We start from the raw sequence: 22,993 nt of genomic DNA, 5'->3' as shown, positions 1-22,993 counted from the left end.
ACCCAATTCAAAATTTCGCAAATTTCCAAATAATGAAAATTTTAAATTTTTGGAAATTGGAAAATATTTTAGACTTGAAGAATTTCAATTATTTTGAAAATCATGAAAACTTTTTAAATTTCCAGAAATCGAAAAAAATCGAAGATATTTGAGAAAATTCAAGATTTTCAAAATTTTGGATATTCGAAAAATATTAAGAATTTGGGAAATTTCGAAAATATTTGAAAATTGTACCCAATTCAAAATTTCGCAAATTTCCAAATAATAATGAAAATTTTAAATTTTTGGAAATTGGAAAATATTTAAGACGAGGAATTCCAGTAATTTTGAAAATAAGGAAAACTTTTTAAATTTCCAGAAATCGAAAAAAATCGAAGATATTTGAGAAAATTCAAGAAGATTTTCAAAATTTTGGATATTCGAAAAATATTAAGAATTTGGGAAATTTCGAAAATATTTGAAAATTGTACCCAATTCAAAATTTCGCAAATTTCCAAATAATAATGAAAATTTTAAATTTTTGGAAATTGGAAAATATTTAAGACGAGGAATTCCAGTAATTTTGAAAATAAGGAAAACTTTTTAAATTTCCAGAAATCCGAAAAAATCGAAGATATTTGAGAAAATTCAAGATGATTTTCAAAATTTTGGATATTCGAAAAATATTAAGAATTTGGGAAATTTCGAAAATATTTGAAAATTGTACCCAATTCAAAATTTCGCAAATTTCCAAATAATAATGAAAATTTTAAATTTTTGGAAATTGGAAAATATTTTAGACTTGAGGAATTTCAATTATTTTGAAAATCATGAAAACTTTTTAAATTTCCAGAAATCCGAAAAAATCGAAGATATTTGAGAAAATTCAAGATGGTTTTCAAAATTTTGGATATTCGAAAAATATTAAGAATTTGGAAAATTTCGAAAATATTTGAAAATTGTACCCAATTCAAAATTTCGCAAATTTCCAAATAATAATGGAAATTTTGAATTTTTGGAAATTGGAAAATATTTTAGACTTGAGGAATTTCAATTATTTTGAAAATCATGAAAACTTTTTAAATTTCCAGAAATCCGAAAAAATCGAAGATATTCGAGAAAATTCAAGATGATTTTCAAAATTTTGGATATTCGAAAAATATTAAGAATTTGGGAAATTTCGAAAATATTTGAAAATTGTACCCAATTCAAAATTTCGCAAATTTCCAAATAATAATGAAAATTTTGAATTTTTGGAAATTGGAAAATATTTTAGACTTGAGGAATTTCAATTATTTTGAAAATCATGAAAACTTTTTAAATTTCCAGAAATCCGAAAAAATCGAAGATATTTGAGAAAATTCAAGATGATTTTCAAAATTTTGGATATTCGAAAAATATTAAGAATTTGGAAAATTTCGAAAATATTTGAAAATTGTACCCAATTCAAAATTTCGCAAATTTCCAAATAATAATGAAAATTTTAAATTTTTGGAAATTGGAAAATATTTAAGACGAGGAATTCCAGTAATTTTGAAAATAAGGAAAACTTTTTAAATTTCCAGAAATCCGAAAAAATCGAAGATATTTGAGAAAATTCAAGATGATTTTCAAAATTTTGGATATTCGAAAAATATTAAGAATTTGGGAAATTTCGAAAATATTTGAAAATTGTACCCAATTCAAAATTTCGCAAATTTCCAAATAATAATGAAAATTTTGAATTTTTGGAAATTGGAAAATATTTTAGACTTGAGGAATTTCAATTATTTTGAAAATCATGAAAACTTTTTAAATTTCCAGAAATCCGAAAAAATCGAAGATATTTGAGAAAATTCAAGATGATTTTCAAAATTTTGGATATTCGAAAAATATTAAGAATTTGGAAAATTTCGAAAATATTTGAAAATTGTACCCAATTCAAAATTTCGCAAATTTCCAAATAATAATGAAAATTTTAAATTTTTGGAAATTGGAAAATATTTAAGACGAGGAATTCCAGTAATTTTGAAAATAAGGAAAACTTTTTAAATTTCCAGAAATCCGAAAAAATCGAAGATATTTGAGAAAATTCAAGATGATTTTCAAAATTTTGGATATTCGAAAAATATTAAGAATTTGGGAAATTTCGAAAATATTTGAAAATTGTACCCAATTCAAAATTTCGCAAATTTCCAAATAATAATGAAAATTTTGAATTTTTGGAAATTGGAAAATATTTTAGACTTGAGGAATTTCAATTATTTTGAAAAGCATGAAAACTTTTTAAATTTCCAGAAATCCGAAAAAATCGAAGATATTTGAGAAAATTCAAGATGATTTTCAAAATTTCGGATATTCGAAAAATATTAAGAATTTGGAAAATTTTGAAAAAAAATTAAAATTGAACTTAATTGAAATTTCCAAATAATTATGAAAATTTTAAGAATTTGAAAAATTAAATTCCCAAACTTTGTAAATTGGAAAAGCTTCAAAATCTTTAGGTAATTTCAAGATAATTTAGAAAAATTTGATAAAATTTAAATTATTCAAAAATTTCGGGAAATTCACGAAATAATTGATTGATAATTCTCATTTCGATTTTCTTCATTTTTCATTTCAACTTTTTTCTAATATCTTTCCACGTTTTCGAGATATTATCAAAAAAGTTACATTTGTGATAATTTCCAATTATATATTTAGGAGGCGCCCACTATTTAAAAAATACTAATTGCAGATGAATATCCAGCAAAACGAAAATTTCAACAAAAAATTATCAAAAAAATATCATTCGGGACTATAAATACGTCAAAAGTGATGAACGATCATTTTTTAGAAAATTTCAACCCCTAAATATTTTATTCGAACGTTTTCTCCATATATTTCGTTATTTTTGAGATATTTTCAAAAAACTTGTTGTTAAAATGATTATTTGAAATTTCGACTTTCTCCGCTTTCCTTATGGAAATAAATCGTCGTTTTAGTCCTTTTTTTCCTTTCAAATAAAACCTTATTTAACGAAATTATTTTTATTTCTTTTGTTGGCGCATATAAAATTAAAATAATTACGTACATCAATCCAACAATTGATCCGACCGAAAACCAACACAAAAGTCCATTGTCGCCACGTTAAAGCAAAGAAAAGAACAAGACTCAACCACATAATATTATTTTGTAATTTTTGCTACCACCCCCGCGGCAGCCGGTCGCGTGTAGGGACTCGAAGAGGCTGAGTGGAGTCCGATCATGACGGCCCCGGGCCCTCATGACTTCAACACAACTATACAACGGACCCCTTCTTGTACAGCAGACCACGAACGTCCCCCCAAGCCAAATCGTCGTGCCCCCCCGCTTATAAGACATTCCATCGGTTCCCCTACCCCACCGTCGCATATACATTACGATATACTGAACCAGTGCCGGCGAAATGGGGCTCTACCTGAAAACTTTTTAAGGTTATGTCACTCGAAGCAACTTCAGATAAATAGATAACCCAAGATGGCTGAAAATTTGTTAGGTTAGTTTCCATAATTTGACAGTTGAATATTTCGATTTTTCATTCCGAATTCTACGTTGTTTATGTTGAACTTTGTTTACAAAAAACATCTACAATGAAGAAATATTATTTCTAATGAATTTCTAAAATAATTCGTATATATTATAGGAACCTAATTAATTGGAAATAATAACAAATTTCAACTTTATGAATATCTCTTTTTATCTAAGTTTAGAGGGCATACAACAACGGCCTAATCGTCAACACTATCAAAGTTATGAAATATATTTTTATATATATATATACATAACACAATAGTTTTTGGGTCTTTATTACCGTGTACTTTCATTTTGTACCAAATATTCACACTCCGAAATTTTCAGTTTACTAAATAGAAAAAAATACGATTAGTTTTTGGACCATAACTCCTTTAATTTTGATGCTATCACAACTTATAATATACCATTTCAAAGGTAATTAAAAGGGCTACAACTTTTTTTATTACAATATATAGTGAAAAACCTTTTATTTTAAAACGGCGAAGGGTCAAAGGGATCGAGAGAGATTGTGATTGCGCTGCCGCGCGCTATTAAAACAATCATATCTCCGTCAATTTTTGTGCGACAGAGAAAAAAAGGTTACCGAATTGTTTGTCAAAAACAGACCTACATTTTTTATCCCTATACTTTTTTACGTATCTCTCATCATTTTTGAGATATTATTAAAAGAAAATGGTTTTTTTAAAAATTCGAAAATTTTTTTTTATTAAAATCGTGATTTTTTTGAAAAATATATATCCTAAAGCAGTCAAACTGTTAGAATCCATCAAATTCTTCATATTGAGGTTAATTCTAGTCGGAATACGATTAATTTTGACTTAGGTGGGAATGGCATTTATGAAACCCATTAATTTAAAAAAAAATCATTAGATGTTCCTCTTATTTGCATTACAACTCACTCATTTTACGTGCAAAAGATTTTTAATTATACTCATTTTAATGCTTATTTCAAGCACTACAAAACCTTATTTCAATAAATAGCATAAAATGTATCTGCTCGCCGCTAGATGGCATTGAATACATCGATTAAATTTCAGACAAAGTAAAAAACCGACTTCGATCTTGAATATCTCGCTTAATATTGAACTTAGAACACTTTATAAAAAACCAATTTATTCAGTTTTTTATTTGCTACAATTTTTTCAGTATAAAATTTTCGTTAAAATGCATATTTTTGGAGATATTTACAAAAAACCGAAGAAAAAATTACGAATTTTCAATTGCCAATAACTTGAAATGTATTGGGTTTTTTCAAAAACTTTATACAACATTATTGTCTCAAAATTAGGTCTTCTATCGATATCTGATAATGATTCTGATAATGATTCAAAAAATTGTAAAAGTTATAATCCGGTCAATTTCGACATTCGAAGTTACATAAATTCCCATCATGCTGAAAATCAGTTAAATTGCTCAAAATACGATTAAACATAGATTTTGAATGTTTCCCATCATTTCCGTGTATAGAAAAAATGTTATTCAAGGTCAAAGGTCAAAAAAATGAGTTTTTCGCGATTATCAGCGAAACGCTAAGTTTTATCATGAAAATACCTTAGAGAAAAATTGTAGATCATAAAATTATCTACAAAAAACGTATCAATACTTTTTTTCTACGAGCCACCGTTTCTGAGATATATTGATTCTAAAAATTGTAAAAGTTATAATCCGGTCAATTTCGACATTCGAAGTTACATAAATTCCCATTATGCTGAAAATCAGTTAAATTGCTCAAAATACGATTAAACATAGATTTTGAATGTTTCCCATCATTTCCGTGTATAGAAAAAATGTTATTCAAGGTCAAAGGTCAAAAAAATGAGTTTTTCGCGATTATCAGCGAAACGCTAAGTTTTATCATGAAAATACCTTAGAGAAAAATTGTAGATCATAAAATTATCTACAAAAAACGTATGAATACTTTTTTTCTTACGAGCCACCGTTTCTGAGATATAATGATTCAAAAAATTGTAAAAGTTATAATCCGGTCAATTTCGACATTCGAAGTTACATAAATTCCCATTATGCTGAAAATCAGTTAAATTGCTCAAAATACGATTAAACATAGATTTTGAATGTTTCCCATCATTTCCGTGTATAGAAAAAATGTTATTCAAGGTCAAAGGTCAAAAAAATGAGTTTTTCGCGATTATCAGCGAAACGCTAAGTTTTATCATGAAAATACCTTAGAGAAAAATTGTAGATCATAAAATTATCTACAAAAAACGTATGAATACTTTTTTTCTTACGAGCCACCGTTTCTGAGATATAATGATTCAAAAAGTTATAATGTGAAATACCAAAGCTGCAGAACAAAATCTTCGTACTTTAGCAATATCTTCGTCAATTGATAATTTATTTGATGAATTTATGACAGTTCCAACCAGTCAACAGAAATTTTTTACAAAGTCTGCTGAAAATTGTGAAACTATTAAATACGACAACTTTTACAATTTTTTGAATCATTATATCTCAGAAACGGTAGCTCGTAGGAAAAAAAGTATTGATACGTTTTTTGTAGATAATTTTATGATCTACAATTTTTGTCTGAAGTATTTTTATGATAAAACTCACCGTTTACATGATAATCGCGAAAAACTAATTTTTTTGACTTTTGACCTTGAATAAAATTTTTTCCATACACGGAAATGATGGGAAACATTCAAAATCTATGTTTAATCGTATTTTAAACAATTTTACTGATTTTCAGCTCGATGGGAATTTATGTAACTTTGAATGTCGAAATTGACCGGATTATAACTTTTACAATTTTTTGAATCATTATATCTCAGAAACGGTAGCTCGTAGGAAAAAAAGTATTAATACGTTTTTTGTAGATAATTTCACGATCTACAATTTTTCTCTAAGGTATTTTCATGATAAAACTCACCGATTAGATGATAATCGCGAAAAACTCATTTTTTTGACATTTGACCTTGAATAAAATTTTTCCCATACACGGAAACATTCAAATTCTATGTATTTACTGATTTTCAGCTTAATGAGAATTTATGTAACTTTGAATTGACCTGATTAGTGATTAACCTTTTCCTTTTCTTTTGCTTGTTCTGCTCAGTTCTGTTTCGGAATGGACAAAACATTTTTTAGAGACAAATAATGAACTTTTTACTGCTACATCCGTCATCCAAAATCATCGTGGTAGATTTGACCGTCCATCATTCATAAATTTCGAATAAACCTCTTCGGTAATTTCCTTATGGAGTTCTTTGTAAACATCTGGATCTTGATCGACCAACTCAAAGTTTGTTGTAACCGCAAAGAGAAAATCGTATTTTCTCTCCTTTTTATTTACTCGAAACCTAGGTACCTACGCCACTGGATTAAAATAAGAATCGAGCGTAGCGGTCAAGCTTTAAGGCTTATAGATAACAACGGTGATATTTAACCACGAACGCAATTACTGCAAAAAGAAATTTCTAGTTGTTGTAGGTATATGGAGGCTTAGTAATGACGTACACGCCTACGCGCTTCAGTATGGACAAAAGAAATGTCTAAAATATACAATTATAACATTTATATCGAGATTACGTGTAATAAATTAAATTCCAACCGTAGTCGATTCTAAAATATTTTGTGTACCCCGTATATATGAAGATTAACTAAAATTCAACGAAGCATCGATGGATACAAATAATCCAAACCACCCGGAGCGAAACAACCAATGCACATACCCCGTAAAACAAACACGAATTATACAATTGAAAAATTACAATATGTTCGTCCCCTAGTTCAATTCGGCATTGTGCATCAAGATACCCGCCGACAAACATCTGAACTATGCCCCTAGGGAAGACCCGAGGGCGAGCCAAGTCTCCGCCCTCGGCGTACCCAGTTACCAATCACGACCGTAAGACACGCCCTGCCTCGGGCACTGCCCCCCTCGTCGTTTCCGTCGCCCCTGTTACCAACCTATTTATTGGGAAGCGACAGTGTGTATCGAGGCATAGAGAGACGATTTTTTTTTGTTGCTAGTTATACGACTTTCGGCTCCGTCCGAATTTTAATTTATAATTTAATTCGTCTTTTTGAGAATAATAAACAAAATTCTAAATAAAACAAATCATATAAAGCGAACAAATAAGGAAACTATCATAACTATAGTTAGCTGCCAACTTACTATTGATGAAAGTGAAAAATACCTAAATAAGACGTAGTTTCTTAGCATCTGAAGTTTATTTCATTGATTTGTCTATGTTCTATGAGGATTAACGTCATTATCATCATTCATTTTCATAATTATAACTCAGTTAATAAAATTTTTCGGTCTATTATAACCATAAGCTGTACAAAACATTAAAAAAAAAGGTTTGGACTGCTCAAAAGCATTGTGTACGTATTAAAGATTGCATAGCTGTATCGTAAGATCTATAAATAAATAAAAAGATTTTTTTATTCAATAATTTGGCAACGTTGTAACTCATTAGACTAATACGAACCACGTGATTGTTATTATTACTAATATCGTAGATATTTGAAATATTTTATGTCACAACAATTGCATGATGTATTAATTAAACTGTTATACGAGGGAAAATAATTTTTCCCCGCCGAATATGATTGAAAAATCGTTACAACGTTTGATTAAAAAAATAAGGTTATGATCAATAATACCAACAATTTAAAAATGATTTTAACCATACCGTATTGCCAAATTTATTGCTATTTCAGTGTATTCTATTATGATATCAAAATATGTGATTTAATTTATGTTACAGTCGAAATTTGTAGGTTATAAACTGATAATTGTGATAAAATCGAGTTTACCGAAAGGAAAAAAAAAGAAAGGGGGTCTTTAATTGAATAACGCCCTTTTGTTTGTGGTCGAACATCCGAAGTTTCGCCGAAAAAGTAATAAAGTGATCATGTCATATGTCAGAGTCGTAACCGAACTTATTTGTCAAAAGGGACAAAGCCTTTTGAAGTGTATTATGTTGACAGTAGACGCGTGTTGAGCGTTCAGTCAAAAACCACAGAATTGTATTTGAGAGGGTGCGGGTGGAGGTGGACTAAGGGTCGGTATATCATTGACATCCGCTATCCACAATATCCGGTTAATGTTTTCAATATTACGAATCCAATACCAGGGGCGTCGATAATTCATAAATTTTAACGTAAATATATTTATTGAGGTTATGTTACTACAGGTCACGCACTATACAATTCAGATTACTCAAAGATTCTTTTTAAAGTCGTACTAGAACTTCCGAAAATGTAATTCCGAAAATTATTGAGGTTAATAATGAAAATAATTGAGAAACAAGTGATAATTTCGATTAAAATAAATTATAAACAATATTGAATCTAAATTTCCTGAAACCTGTACTGGTAAAATTGTTCGTAATAGAGAAATTAACAATTCATACTATGGAAATATATTTGCATTAATTTCCATAATTATAAATTGCATAAAACAAACGTTTAACAAGAAATAAAATAATAAAAAAATATCAATTACGAATTTTCTTCTATGTATTTAACATATAAACCGTTTCAATGGACTTTACCCCGGAGGTATCAAAGTTTTTATTTTAAGTATGCAGGCTTCGTTTTTTCAAAATTCTATTTTATGTTAATACTATTTGTTACGATGTTTACTCAAATGCAAAAGGCCAATAATGAAAAAAATGTAGACAACCAACATTACAAACTGTATATTATTCCGACGAGAATCGATTTTGTATCGATTCCATATATCGATGTAATATGTCATATGTCAAGATCTCGTTTAATAAAAATAATTTCGATATTATTTAGTTCTAATGTACCTTTTGTAAAATAATTAAATTTTCTTTAAGGCGAATATACACCTGAAAATACTGTATTTTTTATTTCTCCTTCTACAAAAAGGAAAATCAGAAACATACTTTATCATCTTACAACAACAACTGATTTCTTATTCAAAAAGAAAAAACAACAGATGGAAAATCCTTCACAAAGGAAAACGTTCCGAGACGGTAAATCAAGCTGGAAATGTGCGTAGTATACGTATTTCTGTAGGCCGGAGGCAGTTGGCTATGGGCTTTGAAAGCGCACGCGCATTCCGTATTGACCGCTGCCCCGGGGGCGTCGTAGCGGCCTCCACCGTCTCCCTGCCAACCCCGAAAACTTCCCCTTTGGAGAAATCTCTACCAACAGTTTATTACTGACTGAGACACCTAACATACATGCATGGATAAATAATTTCTGGGGTATAGCCGTCTCGCTCTATTTAAAAAACATTGGCGGATTACAAAGTTTTCTTTCGGGGCCTATTAACTTATATAGTATCAGTTTTAAACGAAATGTTGGATTCAAATAACTTTTTTATACCTTAAACGAAACGCTATTTCATATAAAAAAAGTTCTATTATCATAATTATTAAGAAATTAAAATAAAGTCTGTAAGTACAAACATAGTGAGAGAGAGAGAGAGAGAGAGATTCAAAAACATTGGAAATCGACCAAAAAAATCCTTGTCGCTGTGATAAATTTCATAATTCGGACGAGAATAGTGGATAACGCGAACGAAACAACAAAACTCACTCAACTTCTCATCGAGTAACAATACTTGAATAATTATCTTTATACCTACAAAAAACAAAAGACGCCGTACTGATGCTTACAGTTGAGATATTGAAGGGCTGTCGAAAAGAGCTCGTTTGCAGAACAAACATTCTGACACGTGACAATAGCGACAACGTATTCCGCGAATCAGGGGCGGAGCACTAGGAGGAACAAAATTAGTAAAATTATTTTTGATTTGTAATAGTATGGAAAAATTATACGTTTTCATAGAAATAACATTAAGAAAATAAATCTAGGAATCGTATTTACGAAAGTTATCTTCTCTAATAACAATCGTTATGGTCTCGCGTCTCATTAAAATACAACCACACCAACACCGCATGGATTCGTACAATGAAATAGATGTCATTTATAAATAAGAAGAAGAGAAATATTACGGCTGATGTATATACGAGGGGTGATCCGTTCTTAATGAGAAAATATGTAATATATATTGAGTTTGAATATAAATTATGATTCTACATTTCGTACATATTGTATATACTTAGTAAAAACTTATATGTTGATTATTAACGTTGAATCCGAACATTTTTATACATTTTTTACTATCTATAGTTAATGTAGTGTCAAATTCACCGCCGTATATCAATTTTTAGACTAGAATCTCCAATTTTTTTATCATTTCTGTTCGCCGGTTGCTATTTAAATAATCTAGGCCGTAGAAAAGAACCGCATTCAGTATTGAAACAAAGGAAAAACCTCCGGAAAATTGTTAACGATTGTCAGTAAGATGGGGTGTCGTTTTAATCAGCGTGTTCCATCGAGCGAGCATAACAAACGAAACATCTCATTAAAGTTGGGTTAGAAAAAGGGCCACAGACGGTGACACACGCGTTCCGTGCGTTATTTTCTTTTGATACCGACACGGATTCGTGAAGGGTGGTCTCTACAATTTGTTAATCATCCCAATAACGCGACTATTGTGGAAACAATTAGTCCATAAAACTTAGACGTCGTATATACCGCACGCCATGCGTAGGACTCGTGATTCTAATGAGAAATATTCCAATAACGGTTATATATTGACACAAATACGAAAAATATTGAAGAGAATTTAATAATTAAGAGATAATATCATACTTTGTCGATTTTATGCACCAAAAAGAAGAAGAATTATACAAACAACTCCTCACTATGCTCCCAAGGTCATATTTTATTATAGAAATAGTTAATAGTACTACAACTCACTGACTACAGTATTAATCGCATATAAAAACTATGCATCTCAAGATTACTTGAAGAATCGATCACTATAATATCTTACCTCACTTTAAAAACACCCCGTATAACAAGTAAAAGTATGGAAACCAAAAAAACGGTCAAATTAAAACCGGTTATTTTAAAACTGGAAAAACAATTGCAAATAGTTATTCCCATCTCTATGCGTTCACAATATTTTCCAATTTTATGTAAAAAATTTATGAACGTCTGGTTTTATAATGTTTTATAGTTTAATTTTAATTACAACTGATAATATATTAAATACATTAAATGCGTTCTAATGAGGATAACGTTATCATCAAGATAACTTATTTGAATATGCAGATTTCCAAACTAACTATAGATAACATGACTATTTGCATAGTAATGTTACGTCAAACTTGAACGAAACGTAATGTGAGGATTTTAAAACAGTAGCGTGCATTAAGATATTTTTAAACAATAACATAACGTAAAAAAATATTCAAATCTAGTCATTTCTTTTTTCGAAAATGTATTCAAATATTGTATATTTATTGGATTAAATTGTAACAAAATTAAAAGCCACGGCATCTACATTTTCAATTTTGAATCTGAAACGTCAATTATGTTTGACTCAGGAAACTGTATTATCGGCGTAGATATATATGTGTAGAGGTGTGATTTTCACATATTACAAATAACTACTCAAACGAGTTTTTTGTTACTATATCCATGGGATAGGAAAACAGTGAACAAAATACATGTTCATCATTTTGTAATTTTTCTCTTGATTAAATACTACGCGACTTTTCTCTCTCGCACACATTAAAGAGTCGCTTATGTATTGAAATCTTTTTTGTACACCACTGTTTCTAGTGAAGATTAGTAAAGGACAACTATACTACGTAGTATATTGAAACTCCATAGAGACAACGTTACTTATCCCAACAGCAAATATTAAGCCAATTTATTTATTTAATCTCTTTAACAAAACACAATAGGCCGCTCTTACGGGATTATATGGAAATTCCTTTCTCATCACCCCCGTAACGTAATTCGTGACCGCTTTCTGTAACTTTTCGAAGCAGATGTGACCTTTATAGCGTAATTAGAACGCTGATTCTACATCGTCGAATAAGACAGCTCAATAAAATATTGATGGAAAATAACTACAGAATCATTGAATAATGAGGTGCTCTACTAATTTTCATCCTTTACCCTATAGGTATTAAGATAAGCCGGCGATTTACAATAAAGTTTATTTTCGTGTCACATTATAACTTTTCATCAGGATCTTTTCCAAATTGTGGCATTTTTTTCTGAAGTTTGATTTAGATATTATCGAGATCCAATAATAGGAATTGGTCATTTTCAGTCGTGTTTATTAAATTTGCTCGGCATGTCCATAAATGTGGAAATTTGATATCAAACAAAGGGAAGAATAATTATGAAAGTTTGAAGTGACCTTATTCGATACAATGTGTAAAACACATAGGGTTTTGGATATAAAATATAAAAATATGCGTCTATTATCACAGAAAAATTAATATTTTTAATAATAAATATTAGTAGAACAAACAGTATATTACTAGCAATACATCATAATGTATATGTTGTTGTCTACTTACTGCACATTTAATATTTGAATAGCTAAATAGCTTTGTCATATTAGTCCACAAAAAAGAGGTTTGAAATTTGATACCTTGACAGGTCTTTTATAATGTGAGGTTACTTGGTGAACACATGTAAATATTTGGAAATTAAACAATTTCAACAATTCTCATTAAGTTAAAGTCTACAGTATCGATTCATACCAATAAAATGGCGGAAATTAATATAGATACAGACAATTTTGAACCAAAGAAGGCTAAAAAAAGAACAGCTACAACAGGAGAAGATATGGAAGTAGAGATAATTAATGGCATAGAAGGAAGTAACAAAGTTAGACCGCCAAGAAAGAAAAAAACGAGGTCTCTATCTTTTTCGGAAACAAAAGATAACATGAGAAAGATTCCAGTACCATCTCACAGATATTCTCCACTGAAAGAAAACTGGTTGAAAATATTCACGCCTATAGTGGAACATCTTCAACTTCAGATTAGGTTTAATCTTAAAACTAGAAATGTTGAGATCAAGACCTGCAAAGAAACTCAAGATATCGCAAATTTACAAAAAGCCGCAGATTTTGTAAAGGTAATTGAATCAATAAAATTGATAATTTGAATAACATCTAAATTCTAGGCATTCATTTATGGTTTTGAAGTAGAAGATGCTCTCGCACTTATTCGTCTTGATGATCTTTTTGTTGAAACTTTTGAAATTAAAGATGTAAAAACTTTAAAAGGGGATCATCAATCTAGAGCTATAGGAAGATTAGCTGGAAAAGGAGGAAGGACGAAATTTACAATAGAAAACGTCACGAAAACTAGGATTGTTTTAGCTGATAGTAAAATACACATTTTGGGTAGCTTTCAAAATATTGCTTTAGCTAGGAGGGCCATATGTAATCTGATTCTTGGTTCACCGCCTTCTAAAGTATATGGACAGTTACGAAATGTTGCATCTAGGGTTTCTGAAAGATTGTGATTAAATTATTTGAATTGTCCTGTTGTTTTATTGATATTTGTATTTTGTGCCCCAATGTTATAAAAAATAAAATTGTGTTGATAATAATTGATGAATTAAAAAAAACAGTTTTTCCCAAGGAAAATCGCACTAGAATCTATATTATTCCCAATTTCCATAAAGCTCTTAAATACATTAGGAAACATCTAATTTTCTATCTTCAAGACAGAAACTGGAGAATTCATTAGTTAGCTATGGAAATAAAAAAATATTAACATGGTTATTAGTTTATTGCTACTTTTATATAGATTATTTTTACTGTACAAGAATATATTTTAATTGTTAAATTTATGTAACACTGTATAAAAAATAAGATTAATGTTGCCTTAAAAATTTCAAGTAACATATAGCTGCTAATATTGCTATTTCTAATATGATAATTCCAATAAGTAACAATTTATTATATACAACATTTCTGCCCATTTTTTGTAACGTCCGTCTGGCACTGGTTAATTGTTCGTTAGCGTCTTCTAATCTATTTTTTGAACGTAATAGTGATTGTCTTTGAGAATCCAATTCTGAAACTACTTCATTGCCGATAGTTTCAGTTTCGATAGCGATTTGTGTCGATCTCGCTAAACTTTCACTTGTTCTTTCAAGAGCTGCTGTACCTTGAAATAAAATTTGTCGATTTTGTTCTTCAAAATCATCATCACGACCGTACATATTTTTTACGAAAAATATACAATTTATTAAATAATAAAAACAAATTTGAGGGGCGAAATCTTAATGACAATAATAAATATATTTATCTTTTTCTTCTTTTTATAATTTTGAACTTTTACAAAATGACTAACCAGTAAGGATATTCATTAAAATTTTAATCCTTAATTTGAGAATCACTTATTTTTGGTAGTAGTTTACCCTATTTCAAGAATGCTTATTTTGATTCTTAGTCACGGATGAGTTCTCAAAAATCATATATTTATAAGAATTGATAAATTTATGTGGATTCCGATTCACAAAAGACAAGACCAAAATAAAAATTCATGAAGAAGTATAATGTTTGGTTATGTTTAAATTTTGATTTATGTAAATAATTTATTGTAATATATGTGAATTCTGATTTTATTTATTTATTATTATCATGGAGGTAGAATTATTACGACCCGGAAGTATCCCCATTTCCCCAGAAACCATTTTATGGTTTGAATTTTTATTGGATCCCGATTTATTACTAAAACATTTAAAAAAGTTATCAGCAGGTAAAACTTGTGATAATCTCCTCTATTATATTTTTGATTAATCATTTGCTTTAGATCCTCCACCTTCGGAGCTTATAACAAAGTTCTATGACGTTATATCAGAGACACTTAGAAATAATCCCGATACAGAAAACGGGGAAATACTTAATGTAGAAACAAATATCACTAAAACGAAACCTCCAGCTAAAACAACTGCATTAAAAATTTTGTCTTTAAAAGTAGGAGCTTTCTTAAAATGGAATTTAGGTATAAGTTACTTTTGTATCTCGTAATTTTGTACATATAACATTAATTTTTAGTTCAAATTAGGAATCTCCCATTTAAAACCCAAATTAGTTTACTGCAAGATTTAATGTATTTTACTAATGACAAAAAGACTGTAGAAATTCCAAATGTTGAAGAAGAAGATGTGAAAACAGCTTCCCCACCTTATCTTTTTGCACTTTTATTGTTCCACCGATGGTTATTAAGTACCTCAATGCATAGAATCACTTCTAATTGGCAAATAAGATACGGGTAAGTAAAAAATCCGACATTATTTTTGTTTTAAGATTATTATTTTCAGTATAAACGATATATCAATGGCAGATGAATCAATTATCTGCTGTCCTGAAAACATAAACAAAACTGTAAACTTTCTAACCGAAGCTCTAGATTGGGAAATAATTCCTGCTCTCTTAACATTCGATTGCTTCAAGTTACCTACAGAATCTAATGACTGCATCGAATTCGACTGGACCAAAAGTGAAGAACTGAAAAAAAACGAATTTTGTACCCAAATAAACTACGATTTGGGCGTATTTTTCTTTTACAGGGAACAATATGATTTGGCAAAAAAACATTTCTCTGAATGTTTGAATTTGTTCGCCGATATACCTAAAATTAACGGTTTTTATGATGTTGATAAGCAAATGATTGATGTTTATATCAAAGCTTGTCACGGATCCGCCGATATTCAAAAAGGAAACTTATTAGAACAGCTAAATTCTTCAATAGTCAATCAATATATGGTGAGTAAACTTTTTAAATATTACTTTCAAAATATTCATATCTTCTTATATGTTTTGTGTTTTCAAAAATTTTCATATGTATAAGAATAAATTTGAATTCCGATGAAGTTAATTGGAATTTTTGTAACCAAGATAAACTATTTACCTTAGGTCTCTGAAGATGATAAATTAATCATCGAAACGTGTATCAAACGGTGTAATTATGAGTATTTGTATAGTGAGTGTTGAAAATATTCAGATACCCATAGATTTTTTTAGTTTTAAGTAATTTTCGTAAAATGAATTGGAATTTTTGTAACCAAGTTAAATTATTTACCTTAGCTCACTGAAGATGATAAATTAGATATCGAAACGTGTGTCAAACAGTATAATTTTGTTTTTGTACAGTAAAAGCAGTAAATAGTGTGTTCATAATTGATACTTTGTGTAATATTATAGGGAATAACGAATATCCTTCAACAAGATAATGTTAAGAAAGAAATACCGTTGATGCATAGAATCAATTTGGAATTAAATATACAGGGAGCTCTATCCAGTGGAGTTTTTACTGTAGCTAGAGATTTGATTCAAAAAATTAAAGCACTTAATATTATTAGATGCGTTTTGGATAGGAAACCATTGTATCAATATACCTTATCGTTGTTTAAAAATACAGATACTTTACTATGGGTAAGTCATTTTATTCTTAAGATACTGCAATGTTGTAGCATTAATATTTAAACTTTGTAAAGGCATTTTTTTAAAGCTGGGGTGGTCCTTAGAATAGTTTAAATAATGTTTGGTTTTTTTACAAAAAATTTGGTTTTTTATTATGGCGTTTCATAATCCATATTTATAGTCCAGGAGATGTATTTTTATCTCTTGTTGATTCAAAATACTCTAGAATTTTGATATTCTTTCTTTTTTAAGTTAATATTCACGCAAAGCAAGTTTTTTGCTAATTTTTTGTATTATTAACCTCAAATCTTGTGTGTGCACTAATATTTCAAGTATTTTTTGGATGTTTAACAAAAAAATTGGGTTTTTATCATGGAATTTCATATCTGGTGTTTCATAATCCAAATTTATAGTCCAGGAGATGTATTTTTATCTCTTGTTGATTCAAAATACTCTAGAATTTTGATATTCTTTCTTTTTTAAGTTAATATTCACGGAAAGCAAGTTTTTTGCTAATTTTTTGTATTATTAACCTCAAATCTTGTGTGTGCACTAATATTTCAAGTATTTTTTGGATGTTTAACAAAAAAATTGGGTTTTTATCATGGAATTTCATATCTGGTGTTTCATAATCCAAATTTATAGTCCAGGAGATGTATTTTTATCTCTTGTTGATTCAAAATACTCTAGAATTTTGATATTCTCTCTTTTTTAATTTATTATTCACAAAAAGTAGTTTTTTATGCTAATTTATTGTATTATTAACATTGACTCTTGTGTCTCCACTTATTTCTCAAAGATTTTTCACAACAAAATTGTTTTTTTCATGGTGTTTTACCTTCTAATTAATTTATTCACCACAAATTTAACACTCCTGCTTCATTTTAATATCGATACATGTACCAAATGAGAAGCCCTGATATAATTATCGTTTAGTGGTGATTATTGATACAATTTCTACGGGTAACTTATTAAATTTAAGAAAACCACCTTTAACTATATATTTTCATTGCATGGAGTTACTAGGACTCAAATTATTAGTATATATTTAACTAAGATGTGAATTAATGATCTATCAGTAGATTAAAATAACTGAAATTGAGTTTGAATTAATAGGGAAGTTTTAATATCAATTTTAGGCCATTCAGTGTACTTGGAAATCATTTTCTTTTGCCGATAAACAGGCTATAAAAATGTTTCTTCTCGAAGAGATCATTAAAGGAGATATACCGGATTTATTACCAAAAGTACAATCGAATAAAGAAATATCCGAAGTATTCGACAAATTCGATTTAGCTTATATACAAAATTCAGAAGTTAATTTCGATATACCAGAAAATTTAATCAAATCCGAAGCACTGGAAACAAACAAAAGAAGTAAATATATTAAATTTGATATATTTTTAATTTTTTTTAATTTTTTTTTTATTTAGGAAAACCGAAATTGGAAATGAGGCAATTAGAAAAGCAATTAATTGTTACAAATGATCACGTTGAAATAAAAGAAATTTTAGTAAAAATAGCAATGATGAATTTAGGGAGTACTGTATGGTCGATAAACCCCCAATGGGAACTACCGATTCCTTTACAAAGCGTTATAAAATCTTTACCGAGGGGTTAGTCGAATGAATATTTAAAAAATTTATTTAAAACATGATTTTTTGTAGGTTTCGTCCAGGATTTTTCCTATGTGATTTTAGCTAAATCGAAAGAACAATTGTTGAGTAAAAACTTCAACTTATCCTTGGAATTTTTGGTAATATTAGAAAAAGAATTGCAGGCTTCGAAATGTAACGTTTCCAAATTATTCAAACTGGTCAGTTGGGAAATTCTATTGGTACAAATCGCTCAAATACTAGATCAATGGCCTGTTAATTCAATCGGTAAGTTGAAATTTTTTCCTACGACCACACTTTTACCTAAGAAAGTAGTTTATTTCACACATCAACTAAAAAATAACAAAACATACATGTATTGAAATGCTTCTTTTTCTTCTGTTATATATGGTCCTGAATGATACAGAGAATACAATATGAATTTGGTTGGGTGCCGAAAGGCACAAGGCCAAATTTAAGAAGACTGATGAAGTAGACAATATGATTTTTTGAGGTTATATTAGTGTTTACAATAAAAATTGAAAGTTTGTTGTGATTTGTGCTCAAGATAATTTTAACGTTAAAATTAAGTGTTTTGGGGTAATGTATAAAATAGTTGAATGAAAATTTATTCTCCATAGTGAAGAAAAACATTCTTCATGACTGTTTTGATTTGACTAATAGGTAAGTTAAAAGTTTAAAAATTATATTAAGGAGGCTGTAGTATTAATTGTCAAACACACAAGCAGTTATTTTGTAAAATTGTGCTGGCAAAAAAATGGATTCTAGTGATTTTGAAAGTACCCCTCCAAAAATAATGAAAATATGCTGAAAACACTTCTCTCAAATTATTGCCAGCAAAATCTAGAGTAAGGTGTCAATGTGCTTATGATCAATTTATTAAATGGAGACAAAGGAAACAAATAAAAAGTTCGTTTTCTGAGATTATACTTCTGACCTATATGAATGAATGAAGTCCGACTTTATGGACTCGGTACTCAATGTTGAGAACTACTTTATCTATTGAGCATAATGTTGATATTTCCAAAAACCTAAAATTACATGCATTTTTAAAAAGAAAAAGTGATGGCTATAAACCTGTAGCAGCAAAAATTGGCTATAAACGATATAGAGTATTTGGGTACAGCTGTTGTAATAAAAATAAATAACACAAAAAAACAAGGGGTCCAGAAAACTCATAAATAATAACTGGACAGTTTTATAATATGTATATTTAAAAAATATGCCAATCTTAGGTCACCAACCACTCAACTACGATTTTCTTTAAATTATAAAAATGCACCCAGCAAGTAGTGGGTATAAACAAAATAGGTAGAGTGCAAAAGATAGTGGCAAAGTTTTTAAATATTCCAAATCCAGAAAAATATACTGACCACACCTTTAGATGTTCCTCTGCAACAAATTTGGTAGATGCAGGAGCAGATTTTAATGCGTTAAAACGCCACAGAGAATGGAAATCCTCTACCACGGCTGAGTAGTACATAGATGACTCTGCAACTAGTAGAATAATGACTTAAACAAAGAAGTTGAAAATAGTGTTGAACAAAATGCTGACAGTGCACAACCCAAAAACAATGCAAGTTTTTGTACTTCATCTATACAGCAACAAGAGGCAATAAACACATATGTTAGGGATACCACCAATAATGCAACATTACAAAATCAACTGCAATTTAGTAATTGTTATAATAACAACTTTACATTTAACTTTTATAACGTCTCGGAAAAAAAAGTCATCAATAATTATTTAGTTTTATTATTATTATTTAGTAATTTATTGTTCTATTTTTTTCGTTTTTGTCATCTCTACTATTACAAAATAAAAAATATTTTGTAGGATTGTTCAACTTTTCGGCCCACGTGTTTATATACTTTTCACATGTGTGATATTGTTTAATTGACTGTCTTATCTAAAAAATACGTTTTTTTTTTTGAAGAATTTTTTACGTGGTCGTAGGAAAAGTAGAATACACAACTCGTTGGAAAGTGTATTTCACACTGTTTTGCACAATTAAACATTTTCAATAGGGTTAAATTAACATTTTTTTTTAGATAAAGCTGCTTTAGCAGATGCCTGCGAGGTTTGTCTACAGACCACCGATTCAGTACTACCCCGAAGTGAAGTCGTGGAACAGTGCGTTATCTGTTTACTAAATTTAGGCCGTTGGGAATTTTTAACGAATCTGGAAAAAAAATGGACCACCTTCGAAATACCATCCGCAGTAGCTTTGGCATGTCAAGAATTAACCAAACAAAAATCTATGAAGAAATTATCGAAAAATCTATGGGATTTAGGTAAAATTAATTGAATACAATCATCATTTATTATTTGGGAATATTTTTTAGTTTTACCAATGTTTGTGTCAACTTCGCAATCAAAAAGGAACAATTCCGGTTTCAATGATAATTTCAACGTAAAAACTAACGTTGTGACGGTATTTTTCAAATTAAAGGATACTTGGTGTTTGACTGCCGTTATATCTATGTTAACGAAAATGTTTAATATCATAAAAGATGAAAACGGTTTGGAATTACAGACCGAATATTGTAATTTGTGGCCTGCAACCGTAAGCAAGTAAGTAATTAAAAAAATCTACTAGAATTTAATTTTATTTAATTTGATTTATCAAAATTCCAGTATTTTAAATTTCTTTGTTCTAGCTCTAAACCTTGTCGAAAGCTTTTTCAACATGTGAGAAATTATTAAGCTTAGAAGCTTTATATACATTATCCATTGTTTAGTTAATATTTTAAAAATTATTTTATTTTGAAGATTTGACCTACTAAATTTTGTTATTTTTGTATTATTTATGTTTAATACTGTGTTAAGAACCTTTTTGACAAGTTTTTTAAAACCTATTTGATTATTAGATTTCTATTTATGTGTTATAGGGTTTGATTATTTTTTTTTGTAATACTAGATTTCAAAAATTGAATTTTAATCTCAAAATATGTCGAAAGTTTGGTTAACGTCCTAAACTTTGAATATTTTAGTGATAAACATTATAAAAGCTTCTATTACCTTTTCGAAATCAATTGTTGGACTGTAGTAGGTCTTTTCGAAAACCAAATTCGTCCTGAAGTATCTTTTATAATCTTTTTTTGAGTTTGAGGTATTAGAAAAATTATTAGATCTTGAGGATATCAGTGTTACACCTTGTCAGAGGCTTTGGTAGCATCTAGGAAACCAAATGTGACTGTAATAGTTGTTTTAGAAAACCAAATTTGTCCTGAAGTATCTTTTACAACTTTCTGTAAATTTCATTCTCAAAACTTGTCAAAAAGTTGGCTGAAATGCCACAAAATTACTGGACTTTGAAGATTTTAGTGTCAAAACCTAGTCAGAGGCTTTGGTAACATCTAAAAAAGCAAATCTGACATTAGTAGTTCTTTTTTAAAACCAAATTGATGCTGATGTATTATTTACACTTTTTTGTAAGAAGACTTTTTCAAAATTGAACATGTTTCTCAAAATGTGTGAAAAGGTTGGTGAACGTCCTTGAGTTTTGAATATTTTAGTGTCGAATTTTGTAAAAGCTTCGATTACATCTTCAAAATCAATTGTTGGACTATAGTAGTTCTTTTTGAAAACCAAATTGGTGCTTTTAACTCTTTTTTAGTTACTTTTTTTGTAACAATCCTTCTTGAAAATTGAACTTGCTTCTCAAAACTTTTGTTAGTATTTTTAAAAATATAACATGTAACAAAAAAGTTGATCTTAAAATATAATTTTTAGCTCTAGCTCTTATAACGTAATGGCAATAAGTGAAATTTTAATGGAACTTGTTATGCACGCCTTGAAACATTATCCAAATAATGTAGCTTGGTTGAGATTAATGGGTGATATTAATTTTGGTAAGTTGCACAATTCATATGTAGTTTTCTTAACTACTACACTGTATATATTGAAAAAAACATCCATTGTACTCTAAATTAAAACCAAGTTTCACAATAAACAATATAAAAATTGATTTTATTTTCAGCAAACGGTCACTACCAAGTTTCTTTAAACTACTATTTGAAATCTTTACTTATATTCCACGATTACTTCAATATTCCAATTAGAAATGACGATCACGTGTTTAGAAGAATGATAAAATGTTGTATGACACTTGGAGCGAATACTCAAGCTGCCGTATTATGTCAATTTTTGGAAGAGACCGATTACATGTTGGCATTTAGGATTTTATCCGAACCTAAAACTTGCAACGACGCCGTAGACGCTTATTACCACTGTTTTTGGGACACCAGTATTTTGGAATACCTGATATCAATACATAATAAAAAAGGTGAATTTCAGAGAAGGAAAATCGCCATTCAAGTTATCGGTATGCTGGAATTGAATTCGAATAATAACGAAGAGATACAAAGGGAGGCTAGTAATTTGAGGAAGAGTACATTTTTAAGAGCTATGTGTAAGCAATATGTGTTTTAATTAATAAATATTTTTAAGTTTAATGTTAATTTTACTGTATTTTGAAGAAAAACATCCATTTTACTTCCTACAGAATCAACAACACTCTGAAATCCGTCCCCATGTCCTCACTTTTGTTTTTACTCAATTTACTCCATAGTAGGTCGTTTTTCCATACTGTAGAGAAAA

General features: G+C 29.2%; 3 protein-coding genes across 3 annotated transcripts; 2 read left to right on the top strand and 1 right to left on the bottom strand.

Annotated features, from left to right (window-relative positions):
• The first annotated feature begins 12,983 nt into the window (after positions 1-12,983).
• LOC130893820 (RNA-binding protein pno1) lies at positions 12,984-13,880 on the top strand. The gene is made up of 2 exons (XM_057800223.1): positions 12,984-13,470; positions 13,519-13,880. The coding sequence occupies exons 1-2, from the start codon at positions 13,099-13,101 to the stop codon at positions 13,861-13,863; spliced, it is 717 nt and encodes a 238-aa protein (XP_057656206.1). The 5' UTR covers positions 12,984-13,098; the 3' UTR covers positions 13,864-13,880.
• A 233-nt stretch (positions 13,881-14,113) lies between these two features.
• LOC130893944 (vesicle transport through interaction with t-SNAREs homolog 1B) lies at positions 14,114-14,653 on the bottom strand. Its single transcript, XM_057800404.1, has one exon. The coding sequence runs from the start codon at positions 14,566-14,568 to the stop codon at positions 14,218-14,220; it is 351 nt and encodes a 116-aa protein (XP_057656387.1). The 5' UTR covers positions 14,569-14,653; the 3' UTR covers positions 14,114-14,217.
• A 234-nt stretch (positions 14,654-14,887) lies between these two features.
• LOC130893938 (integrator complex subunit 8) lies at positions 14,888-22,854 on the top strand. The gene is made up of 12 exons (XM_057800398.1): positions 14,888-15,107; positions 15,162-15,353; positions 15,407-15,623; positions 15,673-16,117; positions 16,556-16,786; positions 17,914-18,151; positions 18,208-18,390; positions 18,442-18,657; positions 20,443-20,685; positions 20,737-20,965; positions 22,127-22,245; positions 22,374-22,854. Exons 1-12 carry the CDS (start codon positions 14,990-14,992, stop codon positions 22,823-22,825), a joined length of 2,883 nt encoding a protein of 960 aa, XP_057656381.1. The 5' UTR covers positions 14,888-14,989; the 3' UTR covers positions 22,826-22,854.
• The last annotated feature ends 139 nt before the right edge of the window (positions 22,855-22,993 follow it).

Source organism: Diorhabda carinulata, chromosome 5 (assembly GCF_026250575.1).
Source record: "Diorhabda carinulata isolate Delta chromosome 5, icDioCari1.1, whole genome shotgun sequence".
Classification (NCBI taxonomy): domain Eukaryota; kingdom Metazoa; phylum Arthropoda; class Insecta; order Coleoptera; family Chrysomelidae; genus Diorhabda; species Diorhabda carinulata.
Note: the sequence above shows the minus strand (reverse complement) of the source record. Positions and strands in the feature narration are given on the sequence as shown.